This window comes from Apteryx rowi, unplaced genomic scaffold, assembly GCF_003343035.1.
Source record: "Apteryx rowi isolate R43461 unplaced genomic scaffold, aptRow1 scaffold_106, whole genome shotgun sequence".
NCBI classification, from domain to species: domain Eukaryota; kingdom Metazoa; phylum Chordata; class Aves; order Apterygiformes; family Apterygidae; genus Apteryx; species Apteryx rowi.
In genome coordinates, this window is record NW_020447264.1 from 1,858,529 (window position 1) to 1,884,599 (window position 26,071).

At 43.1% G+C, this 26,071-nt stretch overlaps 1 protein-coding gene across 1 annotated transcript in view; it reads left to right on the forward strand.

Annotated features, from left to right (window-relative positions):
- Positions 1-26,071, forward strand: part of TSNARE1 (t-SNARE domain containing 1) — a 436,739-nt gene that overhangs the window by 171,339 nt on the left and 239,329 nt on the right. The window contains exons 7-9 of the mRNA XM_026069584.1: positions 2,582-2,672; positions 6,837-6,911; positions 8,449-8,505. Coding sequence (XP_025925369.1) covers positions 2,582-2,672; positions 6,837-6,911; positions 8,449-8,505 — 223 coding nt within the window. The remainder of the gene's footprint in view (positions 1-2,581; positions 2,673-6,836; positions 6,912-8,448; positions 8,506-26,071) is intronic.

Below are 26,071 nucleotides of genomic sequence, written 5' to 3' on the forward strand. Positions count from 1 at the left end.
CTAGAGATGACAGCAACAGTGCCAGGTGGATTTAAAAAAAATAAAATACTGACCCTTCTCTTCCCGCACAGCCGCGTTCCAGCCCCTGAGCTCCCTAAAGACAAATAACGCCGCATCTCCTAATACGTCCATGTGACAGGCAAATTGGAAATCTATGATACTTTTATTGCAGAATATTGTGCGGCTTGGTCCGTTTTTTTCCTGACTTTTATTCTGCTGGATAATTTACACCTATGCAAAGGAGTTTGCTGGCAGGGCGGATTTACGGCGCTCACGTTGCGCTGTTGCAAACGCTGCCTCAACACGCAGAATCGGGTCCGAAAGAAGAAAGGCACGAAAAAGTTGCGTCAATTTGGAGGCGGAACAAGCAGATTTACCCTTCCTTCTTCGGGTGGCTTTAATGATATAGTAAAGGTAGTTTAAGGCTTGGTAAAACAACCTTTTCTCCTCGCTCATCCCTCTGCTCTGTTTACACCTGCAATAAATGCTCGGAGACCGCAGCTTGAAGACACCTAAGAAAGGGGAGACTGAGCCTCAGCCGCTAAAAATGCCCATTGCTAGTCCATGGCTGCCCTGATGCCCTTGCATAAAATTGAATATACGGACATATATACTTTACCGAGGCCTATCACAGACTTCGGTGCTTCGCCAAAAGCAGCTCTAAGAGGATGGCCAAAATCTTGGGGTGCGAATAATTTCCTTATGCGTGCTCGATGCTCCCCTTCCATCCTTATACCTCCAACAACCACGGGATATGTCTAAACGCAGATACCCAGCCTGTTTCTGCTTGACCCAGAGATCTTGCGGCTCAGCGCTCTGCTTCATCTAATATCATTTTTACCTCTTTTCATAAAAGGAGACTGCAGCGAGTGTTGAGCAGCTGCTGTGTAAAGAATAAGTGCAGCGTTTAAGGTGGAGCGAGCCACCTGCCTTAATTATAGCCAAACCTACTTGACCACCCGGTTCTTAAATGCGTGAAAACTGCTCCGTTGCTCTTCCGCCGGGTTCAAATGGGATACTAAATCTAATAAAGTTTTAAGCTCGTGCAGTAAAGGCGTTCTTGATGGAAAAACTTCTTATTGCTCTTATATCAGGGCTGAGGCGAAAGTGAAATGAGCCTTATCCTATGCTGTAAAGGGAAATGCCTTCCGCCTGTTGCAACCAGCGCCCAAGCAGCTTTAGGATTATTCTGAACGACAGCAGGCGCGGCGAGGCGGAGAGGAGTTTTCCTCTCTGTTGGTCTTCGCTGGTTATTTGGAGTCCGGTTTTTACTTGTTTTCTTTTTTTTGTTTTTTTTTCGACTTGGTCATTCATCAGRAGTCTCGAAGCACCAAACAGTAATTAAGCTACTACACCCGASCCCTGCCGAGAAGGGAAACGGCAGTCGCCGCGTCCGCCTCTTTGCTGTGCTCATTCTAAAGCCGGGTRAATAAATTACAGATAGGATCGTTCAAAGAGCGAAGCCCTGCGCAGCTTCTTGCTGGGGATTTTGGGCTCGGTGGATAAAGAAAACAGCAACCGCAGAAAACTCTTCGGCAGCGATAGGGCATTTCTCGTGTTATTTAGCGCGTTGTCTTTGCAATCTTTGCATATACAGAAACGCACGGCAAGAGGTGTTATTCTCCCTATGCCCTTTTCATTTTTTTTTCTTAGTGTGCTTATCTTCGGAGTAGCACTGTAGCCAGGTTCAGTCTTTTACAACATTTATATTTTAGGTACGTTGCATCTCTATAGGTTTTTTGACTTATTACTTGTGTGGAAGGCTTTTCTCAGCATCACATTTTATTCATCAGAGACACCCCTTTAGTAAACTTCCACACTTTCACGGGGAGAGAGAATATAAAGAAAGTAATAATAATAATAACAACAACAACAACAACGGTGGCATATCTTATTACCATACATATTAAAAGAAATTGCTGCAGCAAGTGAAGTTTCAAGGCCTCTATTTTTAATGAAGATCTTAATAGCAATTAATGTAAATTAAATGTAATCACTGTCTGATTTCTGAGCGTATCTTGAGGCTGAAGAATATGAAGTTAATTGTGCTGACAGCATAGTGGAAAGTGCCAAAATCAAGCACCAGAGCGTTGGTTAAAGCACGTTCCCCTGCTTGGGGACTTGCCTGGGCTGATAAACGTYTTTGGAGAGGGTTTATGTCTCTCCCACTACTTTGAGTGGTCCTGAACAAAGACGCCGGCAACCAGGACTTGCAAAAAATAATACTAATGGAATTAGGCGTGTAAAAGAAAGGTAAAACCATGAATGGACGGGTGACTGGTTTGGCTACCTACCCCCCCTATTTTTGCCTTGTCTACCACCGCTGATTTTGCAGGTCCACAGCCATCRCTTTGTGCTGAGCACAGGAGGGACGTTTCAGGCGGCTCCTCACTAACGTTTGCTGCAGCCTTCTGGCTGCCGTTGCYGCCGAAAGCCCCTTCCTAGCCCAAGCCCTACCGTCGTTGAACGTGGTGCGAGTCCTGTTGTCTCAACTGCTCTGAGGTTTGGAAAAGTTCTTTAAAAGTGCCTTGTTGTGCAATTAATTTCCATCGCAATTCCCCTCCTCTCTCCTTTTCTGCAGGCACGCGACCCAGCAAGAGACTAATAAAACCATCACCACCAGCACCAAAGCCATCAAGCAGCTGTCTGAAGTCGTCAGAGGCTCCTCCAGGGTATGTGTCGTTCAGGATGCTGTTGGGCAAAAGTGCTGGGTCCTACGGAGGGAGGAATAATGGGAAAAAGAAGTGGGAAATAGGGGCTTTAAGGCTGTTGAGCTCTGTGTCTTTTTATAGCTTGCTTTCCTGCTATACCATGGAAAACACAGCTCGTATTCGTAACTCACCACTGGAAAAACAGCTGCGGGAACCAGTTCTCCCCGAACTGGATCTTCTGGAACTAGAAGTCAACACCTCAGTAACAAAACCTTGACTAGCTCACACTGTACCTRCTCAGGGGTCTCATGCAGCTTGGGGGAAAGTACTAAAGAAGTCTTCTGGTTATCCATGAATTTGGTGTCGGTTAAAGACTCAATTGCACGGTGGGTGCACTGGATGCAGAGCAGTTAGGAAATGTGTTTAAGTATCTGTAAAGGGCAAAGTATTAGAATGTGTTTGGACATGACATTCGTTCAGTGCCATACGCCGGCTGCAAGGCGGCAGTGGGGACAGATACTTATGGGGTGCAGCCAGAGCAGAGCAGGACTTTGAATTACCATTTACTTCATGACTATCCTGTTTCTTGAAATGAAGCCCGGAACGACTGCTCTCCATGAGCAGGCATCAATTTTAACACTTCCGTCTTTGTTAATGTGATAGTTTGATTTGTGATGGACCGCAAGGACTACTTTTTTCCTTTTTCTTTTTCGCCTAATCCAAGTAGTAACGAGAGGGAACCACGAAGACTTGAAAACTCTTGTGTGAGTTTTGATGGCTATAAGGTATAGAGGTGGTAGAATTAGATCAGAGCGTGATGAAGCAGAAGTTGTCTTTGTGAGGATATGGAGATCTGGCTTTTTTGTGCTTATTTCCTCGATGGTTTTTGTGACATAAATTGGGTCTAAAGGAGAATCAGGCAAGGTCGTGTTAAAACCAATTATAGCGCCGCACACGCATGTCATTATTAGCCCTCGAAGCCCATGTGGTGTCTGGTGGGAACTGTCAGCAGAATTGCTTTTACTGTCATGGGGAGAAAAAATGAAAAGTTAAAGAGAATATATTTAAGAGCTGAAGGAAATARGGGCACAAACAATTATGGTAATATGAGGTATAAACTTGTAGCTCTCTATTGGCATCACATGATAACTTTTTCTGCTCCCTGGTCAATTAATTTAATCGATTTTTTTTTTTTAACTTTTCTAACACTGTGCAGCTTAAATAATTAAACCTACAAATTTTGATATAAAGCCTGTCACCCTTCTCCCTTATATAGAATAAATGGTTCTGGTGGGTATCGGCTGCTGGGCCTGTTGGTCCCTCTTGGGGATCTGGGTAACATTCCAAAGTTTCCTCCCATAAAATTTCTCGCAGCATGAAAAGCCTTCCATTAATTTAGAGCTTTATAGTCGGCCCTTTCCGATCCGTTATTCTGCATACTGCTCTGCATGCACATGCAGAAAAAAAAGTGTTTTTTTTCTTATTTTCCAGCAGTAATGCACAGCCAGCAAGGTTGAATGTGGGAGTTTCTCTGACTTCCCTTGAAGCTTCAGGTGTTGCTAGAACTATTGGAGCCAGGATGTCCAACTGGGCAAAGTGATAGTATTTCAGGATAAAGATACCGATATAAGTGGACCAGCGTGGCACAAGGCAGGAGACTGATGTAAAATAACACATAGTTATATTAGGACTTCCTTTCAAACTAACCTCAAAGGGYTTAGAGAGACCCATCTGGATCCCAGTTTTTTATAGGATGGATGTCGGACCATTAGATCAGCTCTCCAAGGAAGCTGTCTTGTCTTATTCCGCATGAGTAACAAATGTAAAGTTATAGACCTTTATCTGTAGAATGGGAATAACGATACTTGCCGTATTCTAAAATGGTTTTAAATCTTTGGATGAAGAACTGTAAGAGTAGGATATTCTTCTATATTTAAATACTACCATTATAAATCAGAGAGGTGTATCCCATCTTTTATAAATATACATCTTTTATTCTTAAGCAGCTGAAACAGCTGAAATTGCTTTAAAATTACTTAACCTTCTGGAGTAGTTGCTTTAGCATAGATTCACTGCATTTTGCTTGCTTCCTTGATTTTTAGAGTAATGCCCACTTCCTCTCAGCTCATTCCCCTCTGCAGACGTAGACATCTGAGCTCCTACATGCTTGAAGTCTGGGATCCAGGAGGTGGGAGCTCCGAGAGGATTTCTTCCTAGATGCTGGTCTGACATACGTCACAGTTTGGGTTTGGTCCCTTCATCTAAAAGCAGTGATTTTGTGGCATGCTGGGTAGTTACRTACAGGCTCGACTGGAGTGCTTTTTCTGAGAACACGCTGGTTTAAAATGTCCATTTAGTTGTAACACGTAAGAACRGATTCTGCTCCCACTGAAACCCCTGACAAAAATCCCGTTGATTGGAATAAGACAGGGACTGGGAAAGAGGTGGGAACCAGATTCCGATCCAAGCCGTTAGTGGAAATAATGCAATAAAAAATGGTTTTGGCATAAAGCAGTGACATAGTCAGGCTATTACAAAGCTGGGATCCTTAAGTGATCGGGGTGGATCTCACTTTTGCTCAGCACTGCCTTTCCGTTGCAACATTTTGTTGGTTTGAGTTATAATACCTGTCAGTGTCCTGTTCAGAAGCAGAGATGAAATGTGTCCAGATGTCTCGTGTCGATTTAGGGATGAAACACTCCTTACCCCAAATAATTGCTATCAGAAGGGTGACCTATCCAAACACACTTACTAAAGAACTTTTGAATAGCTTTGCTACGAGCAGAAAAACTCCCCTGGAGATAGATATGAAACTGCTGAACTTTCATTGGATCCTCTGTCTCCTAGTTTAACGACTGGAGGATCCAGCCACACATCGTATTCTAGCTCTCAGTCGCTTTCTGGTTTGGACTTGCCCATACGGAAACATCAGATCCCTGCTGCATTAGTCTGTTGGGCCAGACTGACGATGTATCAGTTACCAAAGGTCTCAAAGCTTCTCGACGTATATTTAATAGCAGTGCCCGGCATCGCTAATGCAGTCAAAAAGGAGGATGACCGGTTTGGCCCTCCTTGCTCAAGAAAAGTTAGAAATAGAATCAAGTTTATTGCTATAGGGAAAGTATAATAATAATACTTCTGCCTTTATTAGTCTCTATTAATTATTGCATGCATTGGTGGGGCTACTGCTGCACTAATTATCCTTTACTTGCTATAAAGATGTTAAGCATTTTCTCTCTGTAAGGGAACATGTACTGGAAAGAACTCAACCTTCCGAATGGGGAGGTTGTCACAAGAGCATGAGGCTCTGCAGGGCCTGCAGGCTTGGTGGATATTTTTAGTGTATCCTCATTAAATATGGCTTGGATTGAACATAGATCAGTATCTTGCTGGAACCAGCTCCGTAGAGGAAGGCTTGCTATTTCGGGTACATGCTTTGGAAAACATACAGATCAGTTGGGTTCTGATAAGAACTGTTGCAACCCCTGTGCTGGTGAGAATGAATATTTTTGTGGGTGATGTAGCGGGCTTCAACTTCTTGAGTTCAGTAAACCACCCGTTACCATCAAATGAGATGATGAGCTCCATCACGTGGTATCGTCTAAATAAAGGACTTTCGATAGGAAGGTCTTCTAGGGTTATCATACCCTGCTTTAAATGCTGGCAGTCCAAGCCTGGTGTTTATTAAGTAGAAGCAGGATGCCACGCTATAACAATTTTGTTCTTTTGGTGACTGTAAGGTCTTTATTTGCTTGTGTTTCACAAACCTTTAGGAACCAGTATTAGTGAGAGCCCCTTCATTCAGTGAGCAGGACAGCAAAATATCCCACTGTATATCCCTTCCAAGGAAAGTGTCCAGCTTAGGWAGTAAACCACACTGTAGTCATGACTTGAATGTTACACTGAATACCTGGGATGGTATTTTTGGAATTCTTTTTGCCTGAAAGTGCAAAGCATCTTGTGCTGTCTTGCCAAATAAAACCTCGTGGCATCCTGGTAGCCCCAGTGAATTTTTCTTTTTTTTTTTCTCCTTTTTTTTTTATTTTTTAAATACCAGTTGTGCCCACCTTGTTTATTTGGTGTGTCCCACCAGCACGGTTACCTCCAGTCACAGACAAACAGAATCTACTACTTGATTTGTCCCTACAGACCTGCTAACACGGCCTTATTGTCTTTCCAATACAGCAAGAGCGACTTCAGCTGGACAGGTTGAAGAACCAGCTGTCCGACGCCATCCAGCGATACGGGGCTGTGCAGAAGGTGAGGAGCTCGCCCGCTTGCATGCTTTAGCGTGTCGATTTGCGAACATGTTGAGTGGGAGCAAATGAAGTTCCCAGGAGTGTGGACCATCTCCACAGAGCTTCCCACATGGAGTCCTTCCCTCTTTTCTGATATTATCAGTCAAGCAGTGTATAATTACACTGGAATATGCACACACATGCAACTGCAGAATAATTCAGCAGCAGGAGGGGGGGGGRAAAAGTGCATTTGCTGGCTGTGGGTCTGGCGGACATTCGGCGGTACCTGTGGCGTGGCCATGACATCAGTTTGGTGTGTCTCCACTTTCTGGAGAGACGGGGGAGCGGTTGCACAGTTTCCCCCTCCACTGTGTTTCCTGTTTGCAGGAAATGGGCAGCCAACACTGCCGTTAAACTTAAATGTTTAACCCACCTTATGGCTCTGCTATGGTATATGGCCTTGCCATAAGGTTTCCAGACTCACCTCATGGGTTGAAACTGTCACCGAGGACAAGCTGTTTAATAAAACAAACAAAACCTCAACTCCGGCTCTTTCTTTTTCTTCTTCACCTACTTCATCCTGGGGAGACCCAACTGATGAGCAGATCTGCTTTCCTTTTAAACACTATAGGAATGATTTAAATTTGCCAATGATGTCAAACTGCTTCTCTCTCGTGCAGCGTTGCCTGCATGCATCAGGTTTGTTTGAACATGCATCAGGATTAATCTAATCCTGCGCAAATACAACCTGGGCAGACTCTGCTTGCTTTCTTACACTGCTCCAGTGAGTCTGACGCATGTGTGCAACCTATGGGAAGAATACACTGGGATTATACAGGTGTAATGAAATTTGGCTGGCGACATTCACCTTAGAGTTTATCAATCAGCACCGTTCTGTTCTGTTTGGTTTCCCAACACTCACTGGCTATGGTTTAAAAAAAAAAAAGGTTGAATTACACTTCAACAGCATGTATATTATATAATAGCATTGCGCTATCTGTAGAGTCATCTCTTATTTTTAATTCTTTGCTACCCTGTTCCAAAGCCCAAGTGTGGGGGCTTAAATGAAATGACTTTTTTCCCATTAAATGAGAATTTGGAAGGCTCCAGGTAAAGTGCTCCACCCACACGTACACACACCTTTTTTAAGCCCCTGTACAATCCATCGGAACTGTACGTGTTTTATGGGGTTTTTTTTGTTTTTTTTTTTAAACCGTCATCAGTACAGAAGTGCCAAAATTAGCCACTGCATTTTGTGAATGCCCGGTTGCGTCAGGAAACCAATCTGAGTGGTAAATTGCTACTTATCCACGTCCTAGCTGTCATTTCTTAAATGCATGTTTCAATCTCGATAACCTTGTCATTTGGGAAGCTCTGAAGAGTTTTAATCCCTGCAAGACCAAACTTTTCAAAGCGGTTATACTGCTTTTCTTCCGAATAATAGAGCTTTTTAAACGTTCTTTTCTTTAAAAAGCAGAAGAAATAACTCCATATGACTTTTTCCCTAAATATTTGGACTCTGTTTTCTCAGCCATTTTCCTTCTTTTATCTTATGGCAGAAAATAGCGGAGAAATCCAAATCTTTGCTTCCTACTGGGCAGAGGAGTAGCAAACAGGTAAGTTCCTGCGCGTCTGTGTATAACAGAGTAAGTACATTGCTAAAAAAAGGGCTATCATCAAACCTCACTAATAATGTTGAAGAATGTGTTGCCAGTGGGGTGGTTTTTGTTTTTCAAATAATAATGCATGACGCTTTTGGCGGCAGAAGATACAGAACCCAGGGAAAAAGGCCTGTTTGGTTATTCTCTTCGTTTTCCGTTCCCACGGGACTGCTCTTCATGGTGTGCGTTTCCTTGTGTTTTGTCTACTCGGGAATGTACTAAAGAACAGTCTTCGCGTCCCCTCCTGGGGAGCCGCGCTCGTAGCCTAAGAGAAATCGCGCTCGAAGTGCAATTTCTTAAAAGGAAGTAAGAGAGCTTTTTATCAAATCTGTCTTCTGYGTTAAGAGGGATCATTTGTTCTACATCCTTCATCTACATTACACGGCAGTTAGGAGTTATATACATAAGCAAAAAGAGTTGTTATTTTTCTCTTTTTACCCATTTTAGGAACTTTGTTAATAAATACTATATGCAATCTGGGTATATACATTATATGCACATATATATATTTATATATAGACGGGTATGTGATGCATGTGTGTGTATATGTATATTTATAAAACATAGTTAAATGAGTATGTGTCTGTGTACATATATAACATGATTAAGAGCATAAGGGGGTGTATCCATGTAGAGTATACACATATATATGTGTATACACACGTATAAAATATGCACATATATGTATATCAGTGTGCATGTTTATCTGAAATCTCCACAGATTTTAATGAGAGATTTGATGCCAAGAGACCAATTAGCTGTAGTATGAGTCCACCAAAGATTAGGTTGGCCTTCCAAACCGTACATGCAAAACATCTTTTAGGTATTTTCAGCTGATATCACACCACCAAAAGACAGAACTTTATGCTTAATTTCCATGATTATTCTTGATAACAGTGCATTTTCTTGTGAGGGGCAGTTAGCGGATTTTCTGCTTTCCCAATGAATCTTCATTCCCTCACTTGTCATGCCACCTGGTTGGCTAAATCCTCTTTGACTTGTATGTGGGAAAAAATTGTTTCCTTGTCACATTCATGCTTCTTGGTAAGGAAGGGTGGAATGAAGTCACGGAAGACCCGACAATTAGGACAAATCAATGGACCAGAGCTTTAATATTAGATGGGCTCCAAACAGCCATGATTCTGCCTCAGACCTTGTCACTTAGTTAATTTTAGGTCAATGAACCTAAGGTCCTTGTGTTCCGAAGTGCTAATGTTTTCTTTTAACCTTGTCAAGTGGTCCCATTGGCACCTTGGAGTGATTGTGCACAAATGTTGCTTTTCAGTTACGCGTTCATGGCAATCTTATAGCTTATTTTCACCCACCAGCTGGTGATCAGTGTTGGACGTGGGTATTCGTATGGTCACGAACGGCATATTCTTGAATCTTAGCCAAATCCCACTGAAGTCAAACATTTATTGATTTTGATGGTTGAGCTCAGAGATGTGGGGGGGTTCTTTTGTGCATCCTGCCCATCTAAATCCAGGAGAGTCTTGAAACGAGTCATCTGTGCTCCTTCTGCAACCAGCAGAGAGACAGAGGGATCTGTAAAGGGCAACCCACCCCATCTGGGAAGGCTGAAACAACTTGGGTGGTTTTTCTCCCTTCGTTAGAAAAGCAGCCCAGCTGATGAGCTGTGATTTCTTTTTTTATGGCATGTATATTACACTGCTTCTTGCATTTTTAACCAACTTTGTTAGACGGCGGTTTGTCAGTAGAGTGGATCGCAGAGGTGGGAACAGCTCTGGGGTGACCAGGACAACCACGTGGTTGCTTGGCCGTGGCTATGCCACGAATGTGGCCGTTGACCAGTGCTAAGAGGACAAAGAGGGCTAGTTAAGGCATAGCTGTTGTGCATCCCCACACCTGGAGTAAGCCTGAACAGGCATGTGTGATCAGCTTTCTTCATGTATTGAAAATTGTCGAGGTCTCCAAAAAATGCCTTCTCCAGGAAAGAACAGAGCTTTAATGGAGAAAGGAAGTAAGATGTGGGGAAAAGTACTTAAATCCTGGATGCCACTGGTGGTGGAGGTGGATGTAAAGGGAGGATGGAAGAAGACCAAGACAGAGGCAAACCCATCTGCCTTAAAACGGGCAAGAATCCTGCTCATTCGGAGGCTGTAGTAGTAACAATTTGGTCTGGGTCAGGCACCAGTAGGAGAGATTGGGTTAAATTGGCTCAGCTAGAGATGGTTTTTCCTTGTACCTTCCACCTGCAAGTAAGAGTCAGTGTTCGGCTTTGGTGCATTATGAAAAATAAGGGGGGGGAGGTCATGATATGTCCTCGGCGAGGTGCTTCTAGCTCAGAAGTCAGCTGGGGCAGCCGTTTGCATGTTCCTGGCCTTGCGAGGTGAGGCTGGCACGTGGATCGCGCTTGAAAGCGAATGTGTTTTCATGCAGTTCCCTGTGACACTGGCTCAGGCTGGGGACTAGAACGGTTTCATGCAAACTCCTTGGAAAGCAGGATGGTGAATTCCCATCCATCTGAACCGGTTCCTGTGTGTTAGCAACTTCAAGCTACCATTTGTCTTCTTGTCTTCCTCCTTCAAGTATAAAAAGAGAGAAATATATAAACCCTTGCTGGAGGGAATGCAATGGTATGATTGTTCTTTTTTCCTGAGCTTTTTTTTATTATTATTTTTCCAGCTGCAGATTGGTCAGGACATTCAAAATTATAGTTCCCCCAGCAACCATAACTGGACCATACTGCACATATATTAAGGCATTAAAGTTAACACCCTATACAGTAATGCAAAATACTACATATGTTGAGGGCACCTGATTTACGGGTGTTGTGAGACTGCACGGTGAACTACTTGGCTTTGGTGCACATACAGTCTTGATTCAAATGCTCTTTGAATTCAGGGCTTTGTTTTATTTTATTTGTGCTTTAATTTATTACAGCTAATTACAGTAGATTTGGAGAGTGCTAGTTTTCCTACATGCATGTACCTAAGTTCTCCTCTTGTATTGGGAGGGTGGGAGATGTAAGATGTTGGGTGACACAGTTTTAATATGTTTGTTTTGGGAAGTAATTAACTCCCTAGTACCAAATAATAAGGTAAAATTGAAAAGTGAAACTTGAGGAGAATTCCTCTCCTGCCCATTGTGTTTTGCTGTAATGTTTAATTGGATTTATTTATTCATAAAGGCAAAATGAAGGCATTGATCCAAAATTCCTCGCAGCCTGAAGTTATATAAATTCTTAATCAACTATATGTTTGCATACCTGTATTTATGTGTAGACAGAAAGGTTCAGTTCTGCAGGTGTGTGTTACTGTATATATTGCAAGACGTATTTTTACTAGTCTAAATGATCATTGTTAAATGTGAATTGTGGCAAATACTGGAACATATATACATTATTTCTTCCCCTGTGCGGATGTACCTCGGTGCAAGGCAGCCATCCTCCTCCCACGCACAGAGTTGGGTTTGGGAAAGGGTGTATTTCTGGTGTCACCTCTCCCTGGCAGCCGCAGCGGTGACTTGGAGCCGGCCCAGGACGATGCAGTCTGCGGTAGGGAAGGTTGGACACCTGGACAAAGCTGTCCTTTTGGGCTGTGTCCATCCCGTAGGGCAACAGCTGGGTATCATAAAATATGACTACATGATAATGTTTTAATACCACGGTATAGATTAGCCATAATATTATAAGAAATGATAGCCTGGAGAAAATTAACAGACGACAGCTAATAAGCCGTTCGAGCATAAGGAATCCTATTTTTATTTTATTCATTGTGCATCTAATGTCATCTCCATCCCATTAAAGGAATATGTTGTTATGCTCACGATGGAGTAAGTTCAAGTGATCTTAAACCCAGCAGCAGACTGGCTTGAAAAGCTGAGGGCTCCTAAAGACCCAGCCCTGCTGAGCCACCTAGTAGGGGTAGCCCAGTTTGGGCATCTTTACTRCGTCTGTGACATGTCTTCAGGCCACCTTGATCCTTCCTGGATCCTCAGTGACCAACACTTAGCCTTTTACTCTTTCAGTTAATGAGGAGGAGGATGGACCTTCTTATCAACATTGTGGCCAGTTCCCCCAAATCCCCCAAAAGTAAGAGGGGAAAGCAAAGCTCTGTTTTAGCTGAGGAATGAGTTTTAAACCATTCCAAAAATCTAGACAGACTTTTTTTTTTTTTTTAAGAGGAAACTTTCTTGGCAATTTTTAGAAATTAAAATTACAGTAATTCTCACAATGTAATGGCACCCCTCTTCATTTCCTGTCACCCACGGAGAGAGGGAAAGATAATTACTACTCTGGAACATGGCAGTTGCCAAAAGATATCTCTTTGTCTCTTATTCCATAAGCCTACTTGACCTTTCTCTCAAGGGTCAGTAAATTATGTTTACTTAGAAGCATAAAAATGGGTAATAAACCTATATTTACATATACAAGCTTCTTTCTCCTGACTGCATCAATTTATTCATGCTTTAAATGGACTTCCTTCTCGCAGGAAGCATCATTTCTGTCTTTTTTCCTGTGTTTTCAAAGTTGTTCTTTTTATGTGCGTAGCGTATAATTCTCATTTTGGGCAGCAAGATCTAATCCTCATCTTTGTGGCAGAACAATCTCTTGGCAATATCATCTGCATAATCTGCATACATGTGTGAGCGTGATGACTCTGGTTCCTCGTGGTCTCTGCTCGGTTTCAATTTTTACCCTTATTATAGTAGCTCTTGTAGTAGTTGGAGGACAACTTGCTGGCGTGAGGACAGGGTCCCTATCGCAGTAGGTGCTGTATGAACACAGCTTTTGGATTGTGCCATYCCGAGGAACTCGCGGGCTAAGCAAATGCCAAGAGGCTATTTTGACTGATAAACACCGATGGCTTTTTAATGCGGTGGGTGTTCTTCGTGCTGGAAGTCCAAAGCTCGGTTTAAAGACGGCTTCAGCTTTTTAGAGAGGTTACAGTGTGCATTTTTCTGAAATGCAAAATTTAATTTCTCACGCTCAAAATAAGGCTTTTTCCCTGACAAGCGGAGCTTTTTATTTACTCATTCATCTTATTGACTCTAACATCTTATCTTAGCACTCACCCCAGTTCTTAATGTTCCAATCTGGCTGGTATATCTTAGGTAATCAAGACTTAGCTTTGGCCATAATATATCTTACATGTGTGGTAGTAACCACTATGTCTTTTCAAGGTCATTTATTATGTAGCGGCTTCTATGGAAAAGTACATTATTTCAATAATGTCACCTTTCTTTTAAATAAGTGCACATCCATTTAGAGCCATATTTTAATCAACCCGCTCCTCTGTTCGTGGGCCTGTCAAAAAGGAACATTTAAATGGCTTGGCTATTTCTTCTTGACTTCATGTGTGGGTTTTCTGTTTTGTTTGGTTTGGTTTTGAAGGCAGTCATTAAAGCAATTTTCCTAAGACAATGTTTTTTTTTCTCCCCCCCCCAACCTTTTTGGAGGTAAGGACATAGATTCTGATACAGGGATTTAATAAGTGGATTGGAATATAATCATGCTTGATTTTGTTTAATCAGCAGTAGTATTCCCAAGGGATGTGRACTTTATTCTTGAATGGCTCAAAGTACCATCTTTGCTGTGCTTTCGGTAGGTCTGAGGGGCAAGTCTTTTCTGCTCAACACGCCCATAATCTTGTAAAAAAAAAAATGCCAGTGAGCTTTGCAGAGATGGTACTTCTCTTGCTAACCATTCAGCTCCCTCTCTGACGGGTCAGAATGCAGGAGCACCTTGCAACAGCAACAGTTAAAATGAAGAGTCCTCCATCCTTACCGCCGAGTTAGGCAAACGATGTAATATGTGCAACGTAGCCCCTGGAAATGGCCCCTATTCCTTGTGTCTGAGCACATTCGGATGAACATTCGGATGACCAGGAGTGCTTGGGACTTCAACGCTGCGTGTAAAAACCTACAAGAAAGACCCCAATCCCACTGCATCTTTAAAGGAGTTTGTTTGCAAAGACGAGAAGCATGAGCTTCCTGTAACGCCTTGCCCCTTACTCTACGAGAGGCGGAAAATAAGGAAAATACAACCTCCAGCCAACCAACCAAATCCCCGCAAGCCTGCCATTCCCGAAACTGCCCAAACGACCTCAGCACCGCGGATTTTCCTTCGCGGTCCCCTCTCAAGCTCCTGTMGTGGGATAAGCCTGCTTAGCTTGCCGGCGCCTGCTGATTTAGCTAGAAACTGCAGCTGCCTTTATCAGCACCCGGGTGAAGGATTTTGTGTTCATTAGCTGGGTTTTCTGGCTGTTTGTTTTTTGTGTGTGTGTGGTTTTTTTTTCTCTCCCTTTTTTCTTTTTTTTGAGTGAGAAAGGGCCGAGTTTGTTTTTTTTTGTTTGTTTGTTTGTTTTTCCTTGTGGGCAGAGGATGAAGGCAGAGGAAGGAATCCTTTTGTACGAAACCTCCTCCGCAGCGAAGCTCGCTGGYGCGCTGCTCCCGCTCTCCTCCCCGCCGGCTCCGAGTCGCTGCTGGAGCCGCCTCGCCAGCCGAAGGAAGGGCAGGCTCTTCCATCCGGATCGAGCGCCGCCGCGCTCGGGAAGCCCTTGCCGTTACATTCCCGCRCCCTGGGGCCGCTTCCCGCGCCCGGCACCGGCGGCGTGAACACRGACATGCATGAACGCACCTTGGCGGTGCAGGTTTGCATCCAGGGAGAGCAAATCTCCCGTCCAGAGGCTCCCTCAGATAACGTAACTCAGCTGATACCCACGTTATTTTTTCTCCATAGCCGGTGACAGCTCCCTAAATATTTTTCCGGTTGCTTGTGATAGCTCTCTGGATAGCTGCACTGCTCCAGCTGCTGCGTTTAAGGGATATTGCAAATACCGACGTGTTCTTTCAGGCCGAATCAGGCGCATTCATGGAGGTGAACCCTGCATCCATCAAGACGGGACCCTCTTCAGCGAGGGTCATATTAGCCCGTACGGTCGGACACGCGCTGCCAGCACAGTAAAAGAAATGCCGGCCAAGATCCCAGAGCTGATGAAYTTAGGCTGGGTCTCTAGGAAAAATGTGAACTTGATGGCGGTAGGATTATAGTAAAACATCAACCTCCGCATCGGTCTGCTTGCTTGGATTTTGTTCACTCTGCTGCAGTGTTTTGGGTTTTTTTTTTCCCCCCCCTTATGTATTCAATTTGCAGGAGCCTAGTGACGTAGCAAGCAGGTAGTTTTGCCCACTGCAAGTGGAAGGGGTTTCTGCCAGGGCAGTGTGGATGCTCATGTTTTATATGACCGCATCCATCCCTCCCCCTCATCCCCACCTTTCAGAAATTGCATTGCAACGCTTTAAATTGACTTTTGCCCCGGCTAAGATCGCACAGGAACTGGAGAAACGAATGGGAAACCTTACTGACTGTGTCACCTTGTTGCAAAGTGAATGCAGCGTTATTTAATACATTTTAAAACCCCCGTGGAGATGGATTATTGAAAGGAAGGAAATTGTATTCTTCTAAACCCTCCTTGATGGCTGCATTTATCATATGATTAAAGGTGAATGGCAATGGTATTTTCCCCTGAAAAATTTATTTAAAAATAGGTTAACACTTCTGTCACTYGGGTGATGATAAAAGCAATCTTTAGTGACCTTTCCAGGCTCTATCTGATATATTTTCAGGGTCTCAATAACAGATGATGCTTCTACCATATAATTCGAAGATATTTAACCCCCTTTGGTCCTACATATGGGCACCATGTAATAGTAGTTGATTGSTTGGAGCCCACTGTTGTCTCTGTGCATCAGCCTTGACATGCCATGAGCTGCTCCAGCTGATGCACATACCAACAAGTCCACCTGGCACAGCCAGACAGGCTTGACGTCTCCGGCTTTACGGTGGATCGCGGTGATACCTGATTTCCTGCGATGCAAGGACCCACAGGACTAGGTTTATAATTTGGCCTCTGTTTTGTTACCTAGTTGTGGTGCCCAGCTGAAAACTGTAAGCCAATTTTGCATTATTTTGCCAAATTAAGTTGCCACTGTTTTTTTTTTTTTTTTAAGTTTGTTAGGAAGTTTTATCTTCAGTTCCTATCATGACCCAGTATTGCTCAAATACCTTTGGAGTCCAACCACAAAGTTGGACATAGAGAAGGGATTTATATCTAGTTTCTTCACGAGGCGCACTGGGATCTGTGAGATAAGGGATGTGCTGCAGATGGTGTTACAGTGATTTTTAAGCTGATAGCAATAGTCTGTGTAATAAATAAAATAAATGTGCACGCAGGTAAACACAGACTGTGGTTCTCCCTTATAGCTCGCTCTCTGGTTTGAAAGGACGCATGTGTAGCAGAAGCGGACCTGCAGTTTCTCTAGGTTTAAGACACTTCTCCAGCCACTCCGGCTAGCCTTGCGTCAAATGGGTTTGGAGCAAAAGGGCATTTCCCTGCATAAACTGAGGCCTCGCTCTCATTGCTCGTCTCTCTGCGCTCAGACTGAGCTCTCGTCTTCCCCRGGTGCTCGAAGGGAGCTGTGACAGTTTGAGCAAAGAGGGTTTGCTTTCCCATGCGGGTCATTCGGAGATCATACACCCGTGCGATATTTTCCATGATGGAAAAAAAAAAAAAAAGATTATACCAATGTTTTCCATATTTATGTGATGGGTTGGAGGGCAAAAAAATGCTTTTTCTTTTTCATGAACCCAGTTTTCCATGGGTGAAAGCTGCAGATCTTGCTTCCAATGCATGTAAGCCCTGGCTCTGTTACCATGATTTGCATCCCTGCCTTGGTTAAAATGAATAGCTTCAGTATTGTTTTCTACTGTCGTTCATCCTGGAAGGGCCGAGTGAAATTAAACTATCGAGATGGTTCCTACCCTCACCAAACTAAATATTCCACTTGATACTGCTGAAGCTGTCAATCTGTAGAGCTCTTTGCTTTGGGAATGATTTCTGTTTCTTTCTCTTTTTTTTTTTTTTTTTTTTTTTTTTTTTTTTTTTTTTTTTTTTTTTTTTTTTTTTTTTTTTTTTCTTTCTTGGGAATTTTTTTTCAAAAAGGTTTAAATTTTTGTTTTTTTGTTTTATTTTTTTTTTTTTTTAAAAAAAACAGAAAAAAGAGTAATCAAAGCATTTCCTTCCAAGCACAACTGATTTCTGGTGAGTGAGGAAGGTGTTTTCTCCCTCTTTGTGCCCAGCAGCTCATAATTGGTTAGGTGATTTAAGGGAAGGGAGTAGGAATTTGGCTTTGTGTGCAGCATGACGTACTGGCCTCTTCTTGATGCTGAGGCCTGGGAAGTTTGATGGCCCTGTTGTGCGCTCTGCTTCGATGACCCCTATATTCAAGCATGATTAAAGCACCACTGAGGAGCCGTGCACAGAAAGCACTTTTCCAGCTGATGCTGAGAACGTTGCTGGAAAAGCGGTGGATGCTGCACGCTCTGGAGTGCCATCTGCTGGCATATGATTAACTTCTTAATTGGATACAGGAGTCTTGTTTTATAGGGCTCAGGTGGAGGASAAGGCTTGGTGAACCATGGATGTCTGTTGTTGTGTAATGTCATTGAGGTGGGGATAAAATCTGTAAGGAGGTGGGGTGGGATAGGAGGTCTTACACTGACCTCTGGTCCGTCGAAGGCAGAGCTCCTGTTTACTAGGTGGTGGAGCCATGCAGTGAGAAAAGTAATCACCGTCCCTGGGATAGATCTATAGGGATAGATCTGTAAAGCTTGGTTGATGCACTCTGGTTCATCAGTAATGAGGAGTTGGTTATATTTTGTGAAAAGTAAAGATATAGGGCACAGGCTTGGTTGGTTGTTGAGAAGTGCTGGTGAGTTGAAATGCAAACGCTTTCCAGAGGGAGTTCACGTTTTAACAGTGTCAAATGCGATATCGAGAGGATTCGGGTAGAGCCATGACACGTTTTCCTGCTGGTTCATCTGCTGAGAAGCTGTGGAGGTCTGCCCAGACCTAAGCTTAGTTACCATCCCACCACCAGAGTTCCCCATCAAAGAAGCAGAGGTCTGGCACCTGCCAGAGGTGGGCCCTGCCCATCAGTGCAGTCTGCTTGGGTCCTACTAGGGCTTTTTTTTTTCCCACAGGGAACCACATTTTCCTTCAAAAACATTGAGTTGGTTAAATGCACTTTTTTTTCTTTCTCTTTAATRTGTTTTGTCCCTCATACTTCTCATCTTACAAATATGCATCCTTTGCATGTGGGACAGCATTTGTGTTCTTGTCCTACACTAATCCTGCTCATTTTGAAATGCATTTTTCTGCTTAATGATATCAGTCACAATAAAACCTGTTTCCCCTCCTAACATTGCTTGTTGCCTCCGAGCCTCCAGGCGTTGGCCCCCTGTAGAGACACAAGTTCATGGAATCCCTTTAATCACCCTTCTGCCTTCCTGAATCTCCCCTTCTGTCTCTTGAATCTCACACCTCACCAGCAGTAAGCTTCCTTTGTGCTGCTTCTCCTACCCACAGCTGTAAGAGTCTGGAAAACACTACAGAATATAAATTGGCAGCCACCAAAAGAGAAAGACAGGTTCAAGGAAGTGTTCAAAACCCAACTGGATGATATCCTGAGCAACCTGCTCTAGCTGACCYGTCTTCAAGCAGAGAGCTTGGACAATTTGGTCTCCAGAGGTCACTTCCAACCTCAGCTGTTCTGTGATTCTGTTGTAATGTGGTTGAGGGCTTGGGGGTGTTTTATTATGCTTGTTTGTTTATGAACAGACAATTGTATTTAAGACTTGGTGTGAAATAGGGAGAGATGAGGTGGAAAAACTCTCCAGTSCTGAATTTTGGAAGATGTCCCTGCAGGTCTCAAGCACTTTGCAAATTAAATTATTTCAACCCTCTAAGGAGGAGAACCACTGTCCCCATGTTCTGAAAAAAGCAGAGGTAGAATGGAGAGTGTAGCAACTCCAGAGTCCAGGAGATTCAATTATGTTGCCCATTATAAACAGAACATATCTGTTCCCGGAATAACCCACACTATGGGTTTTCTGGTTTGTTTTCTTTTTCATGATGCTCTAAGGAAATGGAGATTGGTGAGGCTGAAGGAGGGTAGAAAGAGAAAAAGGTTGAGTAGCTGTTAGAAACAAAGACTTTTTGCATGCAAAGAGACTGCAAACTTTGTTTCACRGGTTGGAGTTCGTTCAACATTGGAATATTTGATATAGGATTGGGAGTATACATGACAAGTTAGTTCAGTTACTTTTTAGGTAAGGGGGGTGCCCTCAGTGAGGTTGAAAGCTTCTGTCTGTAAGAGTAGGGGAGCTGGGCCATGGTGTCTTCACAGTATGGGGATTTAAGGAAACATCTTGCTGCTCTCAGTGGACTTGTATTGTCGTTGCCCTTGCTTACAGAGCAGGAAAGATGGAAGGGAGACTTGTATTGAAAGTATTTCATTGGGGGTCCGTCTCATAGAAATTCCTCTTCATGAAGGTCATGTAATCAYGGTAGGCTTTGAGAGAAAGGGATTTTGCGACAGGAGTGGTGTGTTGCATTGCTCTATTCCYTTCCCAGAATCTCTGTTGTAAACAGTGAATGAATGAGGTATATCACGTGAGGACTTTCTGTTTATCCAACATCATTACATTTAACAGCTCTGAATTTTTCTTTGATATCCTCTGTTAATCCCCAACRTCACATCAGGAAACAAATCAATCTCCTTGTTCCCTGGCACAAATATTTGGTGAGAAGTTTGCTGATAAGCTGTAAATTAGCTTTCATAGATTCTGAAAGCAAAGATACGCGTGAAGTTCCTTACATACCATCGCAACTGGTTTCTCTTGGCACATTGCTGCTTTGAGTACGGTAAGGATGGCTTCAGCTGCATCGTAGGACGAGCGATGCAAGAAGAGTGCTTGTCTGCAAAATCTTTTCCATCATGAAAGTTCCTTGCACTGTGATTCACTCATACCATATATGGGGGAATTAAATTCTGGGTAAAATGCATGAAGGAAACCCCACAGGAAAAAAAAAAAAAGATTTGGCAGGTGATCCGTAGAACTCTCAACCACCTCTAAAGAAAATGCTGTGATGCCAGTCTCGGTTTCATTACACATCTGGGCTTGACTCATCTGCTACAATAAAAGAAGAAAGAAATCCAAAGAAATAATTAAAGTTCATTATTGCATGGATATGAAATAGCATTATTAAGTATCTACCTCACATTTATTTATAACCCTTCTTCCTGACAGAGCCTGACATGTTTCACAAACACCACTGAATGATTATATATTCTTTGCCCAAAATATAAGGATGTTGCTCTGCATTTTATTCATCATTTGWTCAGTCAAAGTTTATGTTCCTGCAAGATCTGTACATTTTCCAAGATCTCTTTGTGTAGGTATATTACTCACAAGACCTACGAGGCATCTTTTGAGCAAGTCAGGGCTGGAAGAGCTCAGTTTCCTTTGTGAGAATGCCAGCACTTTTTGACTAGGCGCTTACATGATATGGCAGGGTAAGACTGGAGGAGAAGAATGCCACCATCATCATTCAATCATCTCCACTCAGTCAGGCACATTTTGGTTAGCAGGATGCAGTTACCAACAATGACACTTCTTCAGGACAACAGAATTAGCATGGTTCCTCTCTGGAAAATTCCTGGCATCTTGGGTGATAACCAGTGGTTAGAGCCTTTTGGACGATGCAGCCAAATGCAGTTTACTACAAAATTAAAGCATGTGTCAACATCCTTGGAAGACAGACCCAGGAGCTTCCTCAAGGGCTTATCTCCTACTTTTAGTCATCATCAAACCAGTCTCATCCCCTTCCATTTGCCAAAAGAGACCAGACAAGAAACAAGAAAGGTGTGGGTTGATATGTGACTTTTGCCTATTAGCACAGCTATGTTTGAGCTGAGCAGCAGCAGGGGTGAAAGCATGGACAGTGGAAGCAAATGGAAAGACTCCAGCAGAAAGATGGTGTAAGCCCATTAGGCACTAAAACCACTGAGCCTGATCAATACTCCTTTACTGATAGGAAATGTCACCTTTCTCCACAGGTAGTTTCACTGTTTCTCAGAGCACTTTCCATGGAGAAAGTCACTGTGAAGCCTAACGATTATGATAAAATATGCAGTGATATTAGTGACTTGGTCAGGTTCTACAGTTTGACACAGGAAATGTATGTCCAGCATTTACTGCGCCAAAGATTTCCTTGCTTGGTCTGGTCTCAGATCACCAGCACGTTTAGTGTTTACCTGGGAAGACAGTTTTACCAATGCTTTTCTTTACCCCATTCATTTTCTTTCTCTATTACCAGAAGTCCCCTGTGACCATAAAGTTTTCTTCCCAGAAGGCAGATAGGATGTCAGTTTATCTTCAGAAGGTAGTAGCAAATACTTCTCCAGCAGAAGACAGAAATTTCTGTCTGTCAATGGGATTTGTCACTCAACCACTGTGTCCTTTATTCCAGAATGGTTGGCTTGATTATTGTACAGGAGCAATAATAGTAATGTATAGTCTTATCTAATGGCTACACTGGTTTTGGAACGATTCCCTACATTCCTTGTCCTATCCTTGCTTCTGAAACATCAGCACGATTGAGGGGTTTTACCTTCTCAATTGCAGTGATCAGATGTTAGGTTGCAGAGAGCTGTAGCCTGTATCATTGATTTTTCATTCCTTGTGAGGAACATCTGCAGATGTTCCTATCTCAGACCCTGTATTACCTGAATGGGAGACCCCTGCAATTTAGAAACAGCCTTGATTTGCATTTGACTTCCTTTCAATTCTTTGCAGTTCTGTCTCATTTTTCGTCTTTCTCCCATTTGCCCCCTTTTGTAGCTTCTTCTGTGCCCTTCATTCTCTCCCACTAGTCCTTGCTCCCGTTTTCATTAGTTCTCCTTGCTTTGTCACTGTCTCTCCTCATCCCCCATATCTTACTCGTGCCTTCCCCCTCTGTAAGAACTTTTGGCAAAGAATTGAGAACAAAGAGCACTGAAGCCAATTCCATGACATATGTTCCCCCTTTCATAGCATGTGATATGATCAGTTGCATTTCTGCCCATAACCACACTATTAATGTTTAAATTGAGCTTATTGACATAATGATACCTGTTGGGAGACTAACAATATAAATATGCTTGAGGAACAGCTAGGAAAACAAGATAAGAGTATCTCAATGCCCAGGGGAAGTATACAGGGTAGAGAGTAATAGGAAACATTATGTATTTTGCTCATCAACAATTTTTCAATAAAAGCTGATTTAAAAACTGCAGCAGTTTTCAGCATATTAAGTGTGTAGCTCTGAAGCGGATTGGGATTAGCTTGTGCAGTGACTCCTTTCTGTATTGTAGCAAACTCCGTTTGACTGAAGCTTAGTTTATAAAGTTTCTCTGCTGGATCAAGTCTGTGGAGACCCAAAGAGTTCTCTTCATAAGTGTGTTCTCGTCATATTTGCAAATGTGAAGAAAACCAACAGTCCTCAACTGGAGATTTATTTAACTCTTAATAGTTACAGCTCTTGTTGGGTGGATTTTTTCTTTTTCTTCTTTAATTTCATTTCATATAACAGTACAAGTCCTACAGACATGTTAACCAAGTATAACCATAAAGTCCCTTCCCCAAGGCTCTTGCCATCTACTAGGCTGATGTTGTTTAGGAGCTGAGCCTGACAATTTGGGCCTAATAAAGTAAAACCTACAGTGAAGGGATAGGAAATGGGGTTGAACAGGGATTGGGAATGTGAAATGGCAAAACACAGACCATTTTCCATTGATTCTGCTGCTTCTTGTTTTTTACACTGCTGTTTAGGAAAACAGGGTAGGATACTCTCCTTTGGGGAGAAGAGTAACGTTTGCAACTCAAAAGTACAATTGTATGTCATGCAGAAACAAAACAAGCAGGTTCAGTCCAGGTGTCATATCATAAAGCTAAGTAGAGATGGTAAATAACTTTCAAGGAGTTGCCATGGGAAGATGAAGGATAGCAAAAGGACCCAACTGAAATCCATGAGAATTTTGCCATAAGCTTCACTAGGATCAAAATTCAACCCTCACCAATTAGATGCCAGGAATTATAGCTCTGTTTACTTGCTGATATTCTATTTCTTGGTCAGGCTCCCTCCTTGTCATAGCATGAAAGTGCAGCCTGGAGCTTGGGAGAGAGGAACGTGGAATTTGGAATGAAGCCAACTTTAAAACAGCTGCTTCCCCACTTCAATACATCTTCCTTAGGTCATATTGGGCCTCCCTTGATGGATTTAAATTGACCTTCCAACTTCTTCCTGCCTCTTATATTGTTCTGAGCACTAAATCCTGGAGAAACAAAGACCTCTTGTCTGACCTAAACAGATTTCATGGATAATCTCTATATCTTTTCTGTCGACTCTATAATATCTTCAAAAGAATCAGTGTCGAACATTTGCTTTCTCTTCTCTCCCCACCACCAGTTTGTTTCTGATGAAATATTTATTAAGAGAACGAATTTTTTTTCAGTCAGAGAAGGAGATAATTCACACAAGCAATCAGCTCTGGGTTAACTGGAGAATGAAAATGTCTTGGACCATAGCAAAAACTCATAATCAAAGGGCTCCCCAGCTATCCATCAAACAATCAATTACTGTATCCATTAGTTCCCCTTTCACCACACATTAGAACAATTTACTAGACATGCTAATGTTCAGGTCATTGCTCCTTAAGGATGAGCAAATAGCAGAGGCATCTATCAAAGTTTTGATGCTGTCTGATCTCATACAGTGTGAATATATAGCTTAGATCACTTCATAGCCTCATGGTACCATAAGTCCATTAAGGACCTCATCTGTGGGGGACGTACTAGTTGCCTTCAAATCTCGGCAGCTTGAGGAAATTTGTCAGAAGATATTCAGCATTTCATATGGCTCAGCCTTCTCTGTGGCGAGGCGGAAGATCACTCTAAAATGTGAGTAAACAAACTATATATCAGTAAAACAGTGGTGTTTTTGTCATGTCTTGCTTACTCTGGCCAGATAATTGCAAACGTTTTCTATTCTTATATGCACCATTTGGGGGAAGAGAGGATTTCTCCGTGAAATGGGAATCTGAACAGGTTCTGTGTCATCACCCCAGTTCTGTCTTGCTTCACTGCCCTCATCCAGTACCAGATAAACCTAGTGGGATCTCAAACCATGCATGCTGGAGGTATCCGCATAAACATTTCCACAGTGTAAACTTCTACATCTGAAGCAAATCAGCTAGACTCCTTTTATAGTCAGTGGCAAGAAATAGAATCGCTAAGGATAATGTCTTTGTTTCTTAAGATACTCATCTGAAATTAAGTAGAATGAATTGTTCTCGAGAAAAAGAAAAAAATGGGCAAAACATTGGGTTTTTTTCTGTAGACTCCCTTGGGTGGGATTCATCTGGCTAAACATGRGCACGTGAAGAGTAGTTCTGTACTTCTGAGCCTGACATCCACGGCTCCCTTTACAGGCTATGACACAGTCTCCTGTTAAGTAGCAGTCAATCATCTGTTTAATCTGGAGAACAGACCTCTTATCTCCATTGACTTTATTGACTGTGTCTCCACTGAATATAATGGGAGCCATAATAAGGAGCTTGGATGTCAGTGTGTCTAGTACAGAGACATAAAGATTCGTGAGGTGGATTTCTCTCAGTTCAATTTGGCTGATGAATTCAGATGTAGACATCTACCTTGCAAACATCTCAAATTAGTTAAGAGGGATCCTACCTATGTGTCCAGACCTCCAGCCCTGAACCGGTGTCTGCCTAATTTACCCCTCTCTGCACTAAATGGGATGCTTGACATCTATTTGGCACATCATGGCATCTAACTTTAGCTTTATTAGCAGGGTATAGAGCCTTAGAAAGTCAATGCAGAAAAGGCAAAAAACGGCAACACAGCGAGGGCCTAACCTGCTTGGGTTGAATCACCCACTGGAGAAGACCTCTTCAGTGTTGAGTGCACAGARAGCAGAAGGAAATTAACTCTCTAATGGGGGGGCAGTGAGAAGACCCTACCCACGGTTTGCCTGGATCCCTTTCTCTCTCTCAGTACATTTGTGGCTCCTTGGACAGAGAGGGGACAACGCCGATGGGCACGAGCAGTCATGATACCATACGCCCATGTGCACACCCTGTGTGTTAGCAAGGAGCATCCCGTGCAGGGGCAATATGGTATGTGATAAAAGGCTTGACCCCCACACGCACAAAGGATCATAGGAGCACAGGGCAAGGGGACCCCGATAACCCAGCCAGAGACATGAGCCTGGCTCCGGCCCCCCCAGGGCTGTCCCAGGAGAGCTTCAGCCCATGGGCCGGGGACACCCACCGATGAGTCGTGGCAGTGGCTCCCCATCACCTCGCAGACCGATGGGCAGTATGGGACTCATTATGGGATGCTGGGGAAGAGCCTTTTGGGATTGCACAGACTTCTTATGAGGTGTTTAGGGGAGGAACAGAGGTGGGGAAAGGGTGGGATCTGGGTGTTTTAGGGAGGAACAAGCATGGGAAAATAGAGGGATAAAAGGAAAAATGGGGCTGGTTGCATGTAAAGAGGCTGCTGGTCAGTGCACTTGTGTATCCGTGCCCTGTACCTGATCAGGACAGTCTGTCCTGTCTTACTAAACTCCGTTTCTAGTTATTTTCCTCAYGAGGG